This window comes from Arachis stenosperma, chromosome 4 (genome assembly GCF_014773155.1).
Source record: "Arachis stenosperma cultivar V10309 chromosome 4, arast.V10309.gnm1.PFL2, whole genome shotgun sequence".
NCBI classification, from domain to species: domain Eukaryota; kingdom Viridiplantae; phylum Streptophyta; class Magnoliopsida; order Fabales; family Fabaceae; genus Arachis; species Arachis stenosperma.
Window position 1 is genome coordinate 17430469 of NC_080380.1, and position 16131 is coordinate 17446599.

At 24.5% G+C, this 16131-nt stretch overlaps 1 protein-coding gene across 1 annotated transcript; it reads right to left on the reverse strand.

Moving 5' to 3' along the window:
• Positions 1–1161: 1161 nt before the first annotated feature.
• LOC130974712 (leucine-rich repeat extensin-like protein 1) lies at positions 1162–1605 on the reverse strand. The gene has a single exon (XM_057899568.1). The coding sequence runs from the start codon at positions 1603–1605 to the stop codon at positions 1162–1164; it is 444 nt and encodes a 147-aa protein (XP_057755551.1).
• Between the last annotated feature and the right edge of the window lie 14526 nt (positions 1606–16131).

Sequence of the window (16131 nt, forward strand, 5' to 3'; positions counted from 1 at the left end):
AAAGTTAAAAATACTTTTAAAAAGTACCTAAAAAAACTTTTAAAATTAAGTTGTACTTATCAAAATTAAAAATCTAATATAATTTTATATATTAATTAATATTTAAATTTAATTTTTATATTAATATTTATTATAATATTTTTTAATTTTAAAAATTATTTTATCAAATATATTTATTGTTATTTATATTTATTAAAAATTATTTTTAATTTAATTTACCAAATACAGATGCTATAATTTTTAAAGAGCTAATTTTTAAAAACTAATTTTTATAAACTATTTTAAAAAAAATAAATATTTTACCAACCTAAACTTTAGTTATGTCGTTTATATAATGAGATGAATTCACCAAATAAGCAAACCATTAATCCCCTTAAAATACTTAGTTTGTTGATAAAATGATTCCTTTAAAATTTGATACTTAATTACTTATATGTATTAGTTAAAAATTTGATTCTCGGTTTAATAAATCCGTCCAAAATAATTAATGATCGCCGATAATTAAGTTGAAATTGTGATTTAATTTGAAAAATGATGATAATTGTCAATATTTGATAAATTATTTTCCAATAATCTATTTTTTGGAGAACTAAAACAGTGTGCTCACAAAGGTGTAGAGAAAACAAATTAAAGAAAGATCAATTAAATTGAACAATATAAATATGGAAAAAAGTATAAAGAGAATTTCAGATGATACTAGTATTCAACTAGAATTAATCATATGGTTATTACAAACTAATTTATTAAACGGAAACGAAATATATTATTTCTTTTTTCTTCTTTTTTCCCCCTTCCATTTTCATACTAATAATTACCAAAATTAAAAGACTAAATACAATTACAAATTTTGAACAAATTGCAGATCAATCTATATTACCACTAGCAAATTAAAAATAATCCAAAAAAAAAAGAACAAGAATGATTAGTGGGAATAACAACATTGTACTTTGACATAAACAAGGGTCAGAAGAAAGAAAGAAGAGAGAACCTTTGCAGCTTCAAAAGAAAGAGATCTCTTGTTCTTGTCACTCAGACATGAAAGTACAGTTTTGCCCCTCTGCGCCACACTGAAACCGAAACTGAAACCTCTTCTCATTCATTTCATTTTCCTTAGATCTGTCAAATCTAATGCAAATTACTCCCACCGTTTTTTTAATTCTTCTACAAAAGCAACGCCACGAGAAAAGAGAACAAAGCAGCACCGTAAACCGCCGCCGGAAGTGGCGCCGCCGTGGATGCCGCCGGTGGGGTGTGATAGTAGAACGGGAAGTAAGGGACAATTGGGTTCGGCGGAGGTGGTGTCGGGTAGTTTTTATAGTTCGGTGGAGAATAGTAAGTTCCGCCGATCCCTCCGCCGCTTCCGGTGGAGGCCGGCGGTTGATAGTAGTACTGAGAGGGTGGCGGCGGAGAGTAGTAGTAAGTGTTTCCGCCGCCGCCGCTTCCGGATGATGGAGGAGAAGGTGGTGGAGGGCAGTTGTTGGTTGAAGTGGCCGGAGGCGGAGACGGCGGCGGCGGAGAGGGAGGTGGCGGCGACGGGACTTGGCCACATGGGGTGCACTTGACATCATCCTTGGTAGTGGTTTTTAGGGTTTGATCTGCCGCCATTGTTGGAAGAGAATGAAAGTTGATGAGAGACAAAGCCATTACCATGAAACAAGAACATAGTGTTAATGTTTTTGTGTGAAATGTTGCCATTTTTTTTTTAAAGAAAGAATGAGAGTGTTTCTTTTGGTGAGATAGATCCAAGAAGAAATAATGAATGGGGTTACGGTGTGTCTAATAATTTTGTTGCTTAGAAGAGAAGAGAAGAGTGTGTGTTTTTAAGAGAGAAAATAAAAGTGAAAGTAAAAGTGAAGTGAAGAGGGAAAGTGTATGTGGTTTGGTTAATGGTGTTATGGTGTGTATTGCTATTTGAGGTGAGAACCAAATATCTTATCTTTTTATACTATGCTAGCCTTTTTATAATAACAATAATAATTAATTATCAACATTAATTATAAATGTAAATTTTAATTTTGATATATTATCGGTATAAAATATTTTTATTATCTATCTAATTATGTAATATTATATTAACAAATAAAATACTTGTTATATTAAATGAATGAATATTTAAAAAAAATATGTAATTGAACAAATTTATAAAATATTAAGTAAAATATATTTTTATACTAAAATTTGCCAAAGATTTTGAAAATATTTTTAAATTTTATTTTATTTTATTTTAATTTTATTTTAGAAGTTTTTAATATGTATCGAATATATTTTTAGCGATTATTTTTAAAAAAATTTAAAATTAACTCAATAATAATTTAAAAAAAACTTTTAATATAAATAAATTAGATATAATTAACATATATTATTGTTGACAAATTATACTTTATAAAATTACTGGGAGAAATTAAAGTTTTTTCACATTGATATTAGACATACAATTATAATGGATCTTCACACATTGTATCTTTGATAAAAGTAATTTACAGTTATAATCAATTACACAGTTTTTTTAATTAAATTTATTATTACCGCCAAAAGTCAAAAAGTTTAAACGATACTGTACTATGAGTTTATTATATTTAATAAATCAAGGAAGATTAGATTATTATTATTATTATTATTTTTACAGAAAAGATTTCTCTGTTATTGTTGCCACCCTTTGCTATTTTAAATAGAAAAAATGTGAAAAGATAATACAGATTACAGAAAGCGATAAAGGACACCGACACACGTTTTACTTTGACACTGAGCAGCCACGTTTGAACAAGGTTGAGAGACCTGAACGATGCTTAACTTTAGCTACTAAAAACTAAGGATAATTTATGCTAATAAAAGAATGAAATTTAAAATTACCTAAATATTTTAAATTAAAATTGGTAATATATTTTATGTTAAATATTTTTGTGTAAATTAAATATTCGATTTGTATTATTTACATGTAAAATAAATTAAGTTAATTTAATTTATTATATATATGTTGTATTAGTACTAAATCAAATTAAAATTTGATTTAATATATATATATATATATATATATATATTATATTCTATACAAATAATAAATTAAATCAAATTGATTCAATTTACTAATCGTTTATTTATTATTTATTAATTTTAAAACATAAATATTAATAAAAAATATTTTTTATTTAAATTTAAATAAAATATTAAAAAAATTTAAAAAATCCAACTTTATATTTTAGTTCAGATTCTAAAAAATTTATATATTTTTATAAATTTATAAATTTAAAATAGAATAATAAATAATTTCAAAAAATTTATTAAAAATTATTTTTGATTAGAAGGACGGATTCAAAATAAATAGTATTTCTGCAAGCAAGCTACGGGCTGATAAGCCGCCGCGCGAGTAGCAGGAGGGGAAGCCACTAAATGGAAGGCTTCGCTCGCTCTAAGGCTCGTTTAGTAGACAGCGAGTGGAGTGCATAAGCCAGCGTCTCCTGGCCCCTTTCCACGATTGGTTGGCCACATGCCTTCGGAGAATTCCGATGGACGGCACTTACGATCAACTTTCTCCTCTTGATCGACTAAAGGGCTCGACTGGGGTCATCTGTTCAGTAGATTTGATCTAAAAAATTATTACTAAAATTTTTAATATTAAAAAATTATTATAAAATATAATTTTCTAAAGTGTATATGAGTTAAAATTTGGATGTTTTCAAAATCAGAAGTAACAAATAATACGATAAAAGACATACTAATTATATTTATATAATATATAATTTAAAAAATAATTAAAATATTATAAAATTAGACAGGGGTGGTTATGATATTTATGCAATTTTAAACTCTATTTATTTTATTAGTGTAAATTTCAAAAAATTAATAATAAAAAAATAAACTTCTAAATTATTAAATTGTGTTCGTATTTATTTTATGGTGAATTTGATCATATTATTCTAATTTTAAAAGGTAACTTACCTCTTATTACATGTCACAATATTAATGGTCGAATTAGATTGGTTTGTCATGGTTAAATTTAATTTTTTATTTAATCTAAATTTTGATAAACTAACTATAACTAACTATGGTATAATTCTTTTTACAATTTATAAAAATCATTTAAAAAAATCTCATAATTTATTTTTTCTCAAACCACATATTTATTAATCATTTCAAACAAAAAAAATTCAAAAAATAAAATAAAACAAATATAAAAAACTATTTATTAATAATTTTGTAATTTTTTTCTCAACTCATATATTTATTAATCATTTTCAATCAAAAAAATAAAAAAAACAAATAAAAAATTCAAAAGACATAAAAACATTCTGGTAACACTATTATGTCTTACTTTTTTCATATTATTAAAGAAAAATTAATTCTTCGTACAAACACAATTTGAAAAAAAAACTGGTTAAATTCAAAGTTATTGAGAACAGAAGAAAAAAAAGAAAAAAAATATGCAATATGTATTAAATTTGATGAAATTCAAATTTAATTAAAAAAATTAAAGGGATTTATTTTAAACAATATGTTATTGATTTTACATACTTGTATATATCTCAGTTTATTTATTCAATAAATTCCTTTAACATACACGACTCTAATTGAACTGTAGTTAAAAAAATAAATTTTATTATAATATAAAAATTTTTTAATAAGTACAAAATATACTGTATATGAAGAGATTTTTTTGCAAAATATAATATTTTGAAAATTTGTAATGTCTCTAGAACTTTTTTTATATTTTTTTATTTTTTAAGATTTTTTTTTTGTTGAAAATATTAATAGAAATGTGATTTAAGAAAAAAAATTATACCATAATTAGTTAGTTGGATTATCAAAATCTAGATTAAATATAAAGTTAAATTTAATCATGACAAATCAATCTAATTTAACTACTAATATTATAACATGTAACAAGAGATAAATTATTTTTTAAAATTGAAAAGGTATGGTAGAATTTACTTTATTTTATTAGTATTAAATTTTATTCTAATATTTGAACTCTATTTTTCATCCTTAAATTTTGTTAGGTATTTTTTTTTCTAACATAACATCAATTTTTAGATAATAGAGGTACACTATTAACACTAAATTTTAATATTAAAATTACTTCATTCTTAAATAGCAAGTTGTAAACATAATTAAAGCTTGCCTCCTTTTTTGGGTTGCTTTTTCCACTTTTAGTAAGTTAGCTGAGAAATTAATTAGGATGAGTGAGTTAGGTAGTGATAAATCTAATATTGTCACCAACATAATAATATAATTTTTAGTTTGAAAATCAGATTTCAAGCGAATGTAATGGTTAAAAAGTGGCATGACGAAGAATGAAGTGTGATGGATAGTAATAGGAGAGGAGTAGTGGTATTAATATATTGAAAAAATATTAATTAGCATAATAAGCTTATCACCTTTTGTTTATACTCACTACTTAAATAAAGAGAAGTGGTTGAAGTGGCATGTGGTTGGTTTACATACGTGTGCTTCTATATCTATGAATAATTACCTACGAAGTATTGGACAACACATATATAGATCACGACATGACACAATATAGCATATACAGATACCTAAATTTTAAACTTTTATAAAATATAGAGGCACAATATATATAAAATATAAAATATTTTTATTTTAATAAATAATAATAATATATATTATTTTTAAATTTATTTTAAAAATATATGTTAAGAATAAAGTTGAACACGTTAACATAATATTTTGGTATGTCCAAAAAAAATTTATTTTTTATTAAAAAACAAACAGTAAAAAATAAATATTAATGAATATCGTATTTAAAATATGTTTGAAATAGAACACAATAATTTAACACATTATTCGTGCTTCATAAATAATCAATTACTATTTGAGAGGTCTAAATTGAATCAATTTCAATACAACAATGGTTCTAAATCTTTTCTCCAAGCATAATCGTGATCCTAAGTATTGGGTATATATAAAGATGGTAAGATGACAAAATTTTAATTGTGTTTTGGTTTTAAGATACGATTAGATCGTTTTTTTTAGAAAGATATTTGTCCCCATTGCTATAGGGTTGATGACAATACTCTCAAAGGATACAATGAAATCTAAAAATTTTTTAATTAGTAATAGTAAAAAATTCTCAATTCTCTTGAACAAAGAAAATTTCTTAATAATTGATTAAAATGTATACTTAGTACTTCTTTTTTCTAAAATAGTGGATAAGAACTTATTTATACATATTGTACGTAGCAATTATGATTAGTTGCGTATACAAATGGTTGTGTTCCTTTAGCCAATTTTAAATAGTTGTATTCCTTTAGCCAATTTTAAACATACACAATTCTATAAAAAAATAACACTAACAATTATATCTCTAATACTCTCTAAATTTTTATTATACACATTGTACAAATATTCTATTAATTTTTTATATTTTCTTTATTAATAATATTAATTAATCAAATTTGTAAATATCGTTTACTAAGAAGATAGCATCAAGCTCCATTCGAGTTTTGAACTACACTCCCGCCTCCCAAACTGCAAGTGTGCAAGAATTTCCAAAGCATAGTCGAAAGCTTACCAATTTAAAAAAAAAAGATTTTTGAAGAAGCATAAAATCATGACATGATTGTAGAGACATCTTAATCGTCTGTACAATATTAGAGATAATTTAGTTGTCACTAAGTTGTCGTCATAGTTATTGGTGTCAAAAGGGGCGGATGTTAAGAAGTTGGTAAAATTGGCTCATTGAAAAACGGTAATCTCTTCCATAATAATAAAATCACATTTCAAAACATCAAATAAAAAATGTGAAAATTAAAGAGAAGGGAAAGCGGTGGAAAATATATATATTGACACGTTTTGCTTTGACCAAAAGCCAAAGCCGCGTTTGGAACACGGTTAATACATTATTGTTTATGAAGATTGGTTAATTATATATTTAACTACCTAAGTTAATAACATAATTGCGACACATTTTATAGATAAGTTAGCCTATGATTAGGGCGAGTGAGATCTTGATGCTTTTTGGCTGTTCGGTGTTTGATTACTTTGAGCTCTTCCTCCAGTGGTCACTCACTTAAACATTGTTTGGGAATTGGGATAAAAAAAATAAAAAATATTATATATTTACGTGCTAAAAATTACAAAATTATTTATTATATATTTATATATAAATATATGTATTTTATATATATTTTTTAATAATTAATTTTTTATATACATGTAATATAGTAATAAGAAAATAGAAGAGTATATTTGTCTATTTGATTTGTATATAATAAAATATTAAATTTAAATATTTATATAAAAACATCAACTTTATTTTCACATTTTGTGAAATTTGATATTTATAATCATATTCGAAATAAGTCAAATGACTTTAATAGAAATTAATTCATTCTAAATAAATATAATAGATATAATATGATTAAATTAGATAATATTTTTAGTTAGAAATTTAATGTAAACACTATTTTTTATTAAATATTTTTTATTTGTGATATCTTTAATTAATGTTCTTAAAATACCTGTTAGTAATATTATATTATAAATGAATAAAATGTTATAATCAAGCAAAATATTTAACAAAATTAAATAAAATTGTTATAATTATTTTTTACATTACACGTTTCTTTTCTCTTTTTTCGCATTTTTTCTTATTTTTTTTGCATTTTTTCTCTTCCTCCCATTGATATTGCTATTTCTTCTCTTTTTTCTTCTCTTTTTTTCTTATATTTCTCTTTCATTATTATCATCGTTATCATCACCACCTCCTCTTCCTCTTCCTCTTCCTCCTTCATCATCATTATTATTATCATTGTTATTGTCATCATCATTGTCTTCTTTTTATAGTTTAAATTCAGAATGTACCAAAATTTCTTAATGATAACGTCACAGAAACAAACTCAGTTCAAAACAAGTTCAAACTAAAAGTGTACCTTATTTAAATCCAGAATGCACAGACATTACTTAATAATGACAACACATAAACAAATTTAGTTCAAGATAAATTTAGATCAAAAGTGCACCTTATTTAAATCTAAAATACATCGAAATTACTTAATAATAACTCAAAACAACTCCTCCTCCTCCTCCTTTTCTTTCTTCTTCATGGTTATCATCTTCTTTTTTTTCATCGTTATTATCTTTTTCTTTTTCTTTTCTTATTCGTCTTCTTCTTATTTTACTTTCTCATTATTCTTCTGGTTTTACTTGGTTAACAATAATAATAAAAAATTTATAAAAAAAAGAAATGTATAATACTGTAAAATCACTAAAAAAAAAAGAAAAAAAATGCAACAACAATAATAATAAAAAATAACGATAAAAAAAACACACGAAAAAAAGGAATATAAAGAAAAAGAAAAAAACGCGAAAAAAAGAAAAATAAGAAGAAAAAAAAAACAAAAACATTTATATAATTAGAACGTGTAGTATGACTCATTTTAAATAGCATATTTTAAATACAATCGTTTGCTTATAATCAAATAGCCAAATTATTCCAAATGCATTACCATGGTGAATCTCACTCTTGATATTGAGACAAACAAAGATAATATATCCTATAACATACATTGAAAAGAAGGTTATTTCAGTAGTGAAATTCCAACGTATCATTCCTTGTGTTTATTCTGAATTTCTATCAAGATATTAATGTTTTAACTCTTTATTCACTATTCATCATGACCCTCATTACCATACCACTCCTACATGAAACCATTTTCATTACGCTTCACATCTCATGACTTAGTTAAGTTTTTCTATCCTATTTTTAAGCTTGTTTTACATGTACACACTTTTTTGAAATTTCAATTTTTTTAATTTTGAATTCAAATTCAAAATTCTCTCCATTCTCTTCTCTTCCTCCTCAATTAAAAAAGGATTCTCTCCATTATTTTTTTCTCCTCCATTCACTTATATTCTTTTTCTTTAGTTTTTGTAGGGGATCTGCTTCAATCACAGATTCGTAATGCTTTGCGATGACGAATTATGTATGTTCTTTATTATTTAATCTAATGTATATCTTCTAATTTTGGTAATATTTGAAATATTGTTGTTGTTATGCATATGCATTTTTCTTTGGTATGTAGCTGTTTATGCAGAAAAGCCAGAACCTCATTGTTGTTGCCGAAAATCTATTTTCAATTCACCAAAAGGTTTTAACCTCTTTTCCTCTTATATTCAATTTGCTTACAATATACAAAACCAAATGAGATTTCTTATGTCAATGTACGTCAAAAGGTTGAAACCAAATGAAATTTCTTATGTCAATGTACGTCAAAAGGTTGGACCTTCTTTCACAATGGGATTTCGTTGGAGAGGTTCTACATCATCAGAAATTTTTTTTACTAGGAATGGTGCAGATTTTGTCTTCAACATGTCATAGTCGAAGGGAGTAAGGTTAAATTTGACATCTCTGTTGATGATGAGAAATCAATAAATTTAGAAGTTTTAAGTATTTAGTATTTATTAGGATTTTCTCTTCCATTAAATATTATAGATCTTTTTAGTTATTTATTATGCAGTTAATTTGTTTCTATTTCTCATTATTTTTTCTATTTATATATGTAATGAATATATTTATTTGAATACAGTAATTTAATTATCATACTCATTATTTTTCTCTTTATTAATTTCTATTTCTTTATTAATTTTTCTTCTAGAATACATAGTTTTTGTTGTATTCTTACATGGTATCCAAATTTTTACTACGAAATTGTTGCAGATGACTATGTGGAGGGATATGATAATTTTTTAACTGATAAAATTTTGAATTAAATTATACTTTTGTAATCAGCTTCAAAATTTCTCTTATATCATATGTAACGGTAATTTATATACTACTGAAAAATCATATAATTCTCATAATATGTTTCTACTAGATGTATCATCCTGTATGCCTAAGCATAAAGCGAGTTATTATAACTAAATGCACCAAAACCGTATATCCATTAATATTGAACTTGCTATAATAACTCAAATTTATATTCTTAAACACAATTTAACACTTTCATGTCGTATATAATTTTTGTAGTATTGATCACAATTATATATTTAGTTGTTACTTCAAATTATTGGATTAATTTCAATGACTTCTCATTCATTTCACACATAAAATAGTTTAATCAATATTTTGGCACTTAATTTATACTAATTTGTTTTAATAAATTTGTACTCTACTTGATAGTTTAACCTTTCTTTGAATTATACATTTTTGTTCCTTTTTTCACTATTCTATTACAATTCTTTATCTACTTTACTATTTACATTATTATTTTTTTGTTTTCATATTTAGTTATATGTGTCACCTAAATTCGTACATTCTACCTATTTTTTATGTACAATATCATTATTCATAATTTCAATCATCTATCATGATTTTCTTTCAGCCAATCATCTTAATTGTACATTATAATTATCTTTTATGTTCTTCCTCATTATTATGGATTTTTTTGTGAAAGTCATGATAGTTGTTCACATTATAAATATTGTCCTCTTTCAATTTGTTTTACCACACCAAAATAATTCTTTTAGCACCATCACCAAATTAGTTTGATTATATTTTTTTATTATCTTTTTTTTTTTAATAATAACTTCATCTTTCATCAATTCATCTTGCTAAAGGATATTAAAATTGTCAACGAAAGTCAAAATTATAAGATAAAAGTTAGAATTCTAAAATTGTAGTTAATCTCATCAAATTCTAAAATTGTAGTCAATTTCACCAAACGATCTAAATTATTATAGAACACTTATACATATGTTATTAACATAAAATACTTTCACAATGAATAATTTTCATTAAACTTACCATATCTGTCCATCGCACGGGACAATTCACTAGTAGTATAGAAAATTAGGGTAGTAAAAAATAACAAGTGGGGAGGGGATGTAATAATAATGAGCAGGATGGAAGAGGTAATATAATGTTTTTGGAAGTTTCTAGTTATAATGTGGAGACGTAAAGCAGACGCAATGCAAAGTTGGTTGGATTCATTCGGTTGTCTACTTGTTTTTTGGGGATGAAATTCGTTGGATCTGGTTTTTTTCTTCTGTCCCATTATGATAAATATTTTCTGAATTAATTACTATGATACTCAACATGGTTTCAGTGTCTAGCTATGTTGAATTGGAAATTTTTCTTTTGTCTTTTTATTTTTTATTTTTTATTTTTTATCTTTTATCTTTTAAGCCGCCTTCCCTTATATCATTTGAACCGAAGAAGCTGTATGATTTTTAACCCAAGTGTGAACACCAAATTTTCTTCTAGGATTGATGATTTTCCTTATATCAATGTGAAGTAGCAACTAGATTGTTTATCAAACCCAATTACACAATAGACCTACATTATTAATTATAGAGTATTTAAATTGGTCTCAATAAATTTTAAATACGATATATGGTATTTAATAAATTTTAGAAGTCTTTAAAAAAATATTCTCATAAGATAAATTAAATTTTTTATTATTTTTAATAAGTTTTTAGTATACATATTAAATAAATAAGTCTATAAAAAATTATTTCATGATAATTAGATTTCAAAATTATTATCATCAGACAAATTAATCTTTGACCAATTCATTTTATAACAGGAACAATTTTCAAAATTTTGAGAGTAATAAAAATTTTTAAAAGATCAAATTGTCCAATCTAAAATTTATTGAGGCCAATTTAATTGTTTACTTTTAATATTATATAGTGAACATTTTCTTAAGAGTATCAAATGCAACTTAAAATTGATTAAGATAATAGGACTGATATATCTTCCGATCTTAAAGATGCATGCTTACTACATTTTAAATGAAAGATTCATTAAATTTAAGTTCTCCATTATAGTCTATAGAAATGCCAAACATATCTCTATGTTTGGAGAGGGATTATTTGAATAGAATACTGGAGTTGCTCTAAAAAGATACCGCATATGATGTTAAGTTTGACAGATGGTACCATAAAAAAAACTTTAATATCATAAAACTATTTTGCATAAAAAAAAAGAAAAAATCCAAAACAAACAGACTTTTGACAAAAAAAAAAAAGTACTCAATCTGATTTGCGAGTTTTATTTTTTATAGGATTGATTAGTCTCAGTTCCTAAAAAAAATTTTATTTGTTTTGACAAAGGGACTAATCAGTTTAAAAAAAAATCAGAGGCCAAATTCAGTGTTTTTTTTTTTAAATTTTATTGTCCTTTCAAAATAATTATCAGAGATCGAATGTAATATTCACTTAAAAAATGGTTAAATTCAAGTATAAGATCACACCAAATTTTGTTATATATAAATAAATCAGTTACAACTCCAATGGGAAGTATTTGCAATTATAAGTAATTGAATTAAAATGATAAACATAAACATAAAAAGCATCAAAAACAAAATGATAAATATAATCCTAATAAACTATATATATAAACATAATTTTTCTTCACAAAATTATGGCAGAAAAAAACTTTACCATGTCTATTATAGATTTATAAGAAAAACGAGTTTTTGCTATAAATAAATTAATAAATTAAAAATCAACAAAAAATAATAAAAAATTCTCTAATAAAATTTACACATCTAAAAATCTAAAAAATATACATCTTAAATCTAAAAATTACACATTCAACATTAGCCAAATGTTTCGAGAGGCTTGCTATACATACAAATTTTTTTGGCTTACAAATCTTACAAGTTGGCACAAGCCCAATAAAACACACGCATTACACTTCCACATTCAATAATACACCCAAAGAATTACAGAAATACACTCAAACGGTTACAGAAATTCACCCAAACGATTATAGAAATACACCCAAAGGATTACAGAAATACACCCAAAGGATTTAAGAAATACACCCAAAATTCGTTGAAGTACACCTTATGCATAATTCAGAACTCTTTCTCTTTCTCCTCCTCATCTTCTACTGCTTCTTCTTCTTCAAAAACGATTTCAGAGCTTAATGTTAAAAAATAATGGAAATTGAGAATAACGAAAAAAGAAAATAGAGAGAAAAACACGTAAATAAAGAAGAAGAAAGAGAAGGCAAGAAACGAAAGAACGTGCAGCAAGAAGAAGAAGAAGTTGCAGTGAAAACATGCAGTAACGGTTTGAAGCGCGTTAATATAAATAACTTGTAAAGACTTGTATAAAAAAACGCTTGTATGTGGAGAATTATTCATTTTTTATACATAGGCGCTATTTTCTGAAATTAAAAATATTGGGCTTTTTTCGAGTTTTATTGGAGTATGGGAGGCGAATTGTAAAATTAGAAAATATTGGTAGCGAGTTATTACAAAAAAAAAGTGAAATCTTCGGAGATGATTTGTATTTTGTTTTAAATAAAAATAAATTATATTTTTTATTTTTGAAATTTATCAAAAATTTTAAAAATATCTCTAATAAATTTTATTTTGTCTTAATTTTGTCCAAAAAATTTTTAATTTACATCAATTATATTCTTAAAAGTTAAATTTTAAGAATTTTAGGATTAATTCAGCAATAATGTTTGACAACTAATTAAGACTAACTTATTTATGTTAAAGATTGTTTTTGTGAAATTATTGTTAATTAGTCATAAATTTTTTTAAAAATTAGTCACTAAGAATATATTTGATGCAAATCAAAATTTTTGAGTCAAAATTAAAATAAAATTTAAAAATATTTTTAAATTTTTTTATAAATTTTAGAAAAAAAAGTTACTTTAATCTTAAATAAATCTCTACGGACAATTTGTATTTAAAAAAAAAAAACAAATTTTATTGAGATAGTGTTTTTTACAAAAAAAAAATAAATAAATAATAAAGCGAAATCAGCATTTATAGCGACTTTTGCACTACATCAGATATTCGTAAAATACCAAAGCATAAAATTTTCCAGTTAAATACTAAATTTACTATCATAAAAATAATAATTTGGATCAAAACTCATATTAATTAATAATTATTAACTTTTTTTTATTGTTCCCTCATATTTATCTGTAGAAAAATGAGAAAAAAAATATTAAAAGTATCTATGAAATTTATGATGACAAAAGTATTCATAAATTAAAAAAATTAACTTTGTACCTATAAAAGATGAGTTCTATATGATAAAAGTATTCAAATTTTAATTTTTATTAATTTTTTAATAAATTTCTCTTATTTTTTAATATAAGTAGTCTCATGCATATTTTGATATGACTATACTTAATTTAGTGTGAGATGTATGAATATTCAAAATTAACTTTATTCTAATACTTTTGGTTTATTATAAATATATTTTGTTTACAGACAATTTTTATAAAAAAATTATTTAATATAATTATATATTTATTTTTATTTTATAATATTTAACTAATTTAGAATTTAGATACTTTTATCATATAAAATTTATTTTTCATAAGTACATAATTAATTTTTTGAGTTTATGGATACTTATATTAACGTTAGTATTTTATGAAAAATGAGAACAATAACAATGGAATACTACTTTATGGATGTCAACTGTATGCATGTATGTCAACACACAAAATTCGTATTAATATCGATTCAAACAACAAACAATACGTCAATTATTACTCTTAATTATGTACAAATACTATGTTTCCTTTATTCAAACAATACAGCAATTGTCCATATGTATACAGTTTACTTGAAAGTCATCCAAAACCCTTTTCAAACTACAATCAAAAGATAATAAAAAAAGGTGTAGTACTAATAATATATAGAAAGGCAAAGACTATACTAAAGCACCGCACCCTACGAAAAAATTTATTCATTAATCCGAAAGTTTACTAATTAATGTAAGGTAAATTATGCATAAAGATTAGTATAGAGTAAGAATGTATATGTCAAAGGCATAAATTAATGTGTTACAAAACAATTTTCCACCTCAAATGGCCGTCCATGCTATCTTTCCAGCCTGGTTTTTCCTAATTAAATAACTCATAAAGTTAGCCATTCATGTATGGTTTCTCCATGCCTCCAAACCATTTAAAAAATAATAAAAATTCAAATACAAATTATTAATATATGTGCATAAATGTTTAGGCAATCAAGGTCCTTGAAAGATAATTAAAAGATATGTGGCCCCCCTTTGTCTTACCAAACCACATGAATATACATAAATGAAGCCAATTGTTTAATTAATTTATTTTTTTAAGTTTATTTAGTTAATATTTTCTTTTAATTTATTGAATTTTAACACCCATACCCTATTTTATAATTTGAGGCTAATTAATTCATTACCATTAATTTTCAAAACCGTCACCATTTTAATTTCTGGTGATTGTTACCTCTTTAATTTTATTTTTTGGTGCTGTTAACATTACGCTGTTTTGTAGTTTAGCGTTATTGTGTAGCAAAAGTGAGGTGAATGATTCCTTAATATAATAATAACCTCAAAAGAATAAAATGAAAAGAAAGTGAAACATTTTGTATATGATAATATTTGAGAAATGTTGCTGTTGTTGCGCTTTGATCACCCTTTCAATTCCTTTTTCCCTTTTTCATCAATGCCTGTCTTTGTCCAAGGGATCGGAATTTCTACCTTTTTTTATATGATAATAATAATGCATAAATGTAATATCTTATTCAGCTTCTAGATTGACCCTAAAACTATAACCGTATTAAGAATATCCTTTTTAGAGAAGATTGTGATTTGAATCATATTTACATATAATTCTATGTGTATTCTACACAGATTTATCCGGATTCTTTTTAAGGTTATCCTCCAAATACTATAAATAAAGTACTTAATTAATATATGTCTAAAATATATTATATACTTTTAACTTTATATCTCTTAAATTATTACTGACTTAAATATCGAAATCTTTTGACATCTTATCTATAGAGAGTAAAAAAATTTGTCACAACTTTATGTTCTGATTTTATAAATCTGTGTTTCACGACTATGAAAGATATATAATCATAATTTTATGTTGTGAACAATCTAAAAGCTCTAACAAGTTTTTGATAGTGTAATAATCAAGAGAATTAGATATTTAATTGACCCAATTGGGTTGAATATAATAGGGGCAGGCAAGGTCCGGATGAAATGAAGTTAGGGAGGTTTTGATGTTGAGCAATAATGATTAATGAGCACTATATATGTAATGTCTATGTCACACACTACATACACTAACTTCACCAATAAATAATGGCTACTAAATGCCTTAGCTTCTTTCTTTATATCATAAGATGAGTCCGAGACTACACTACT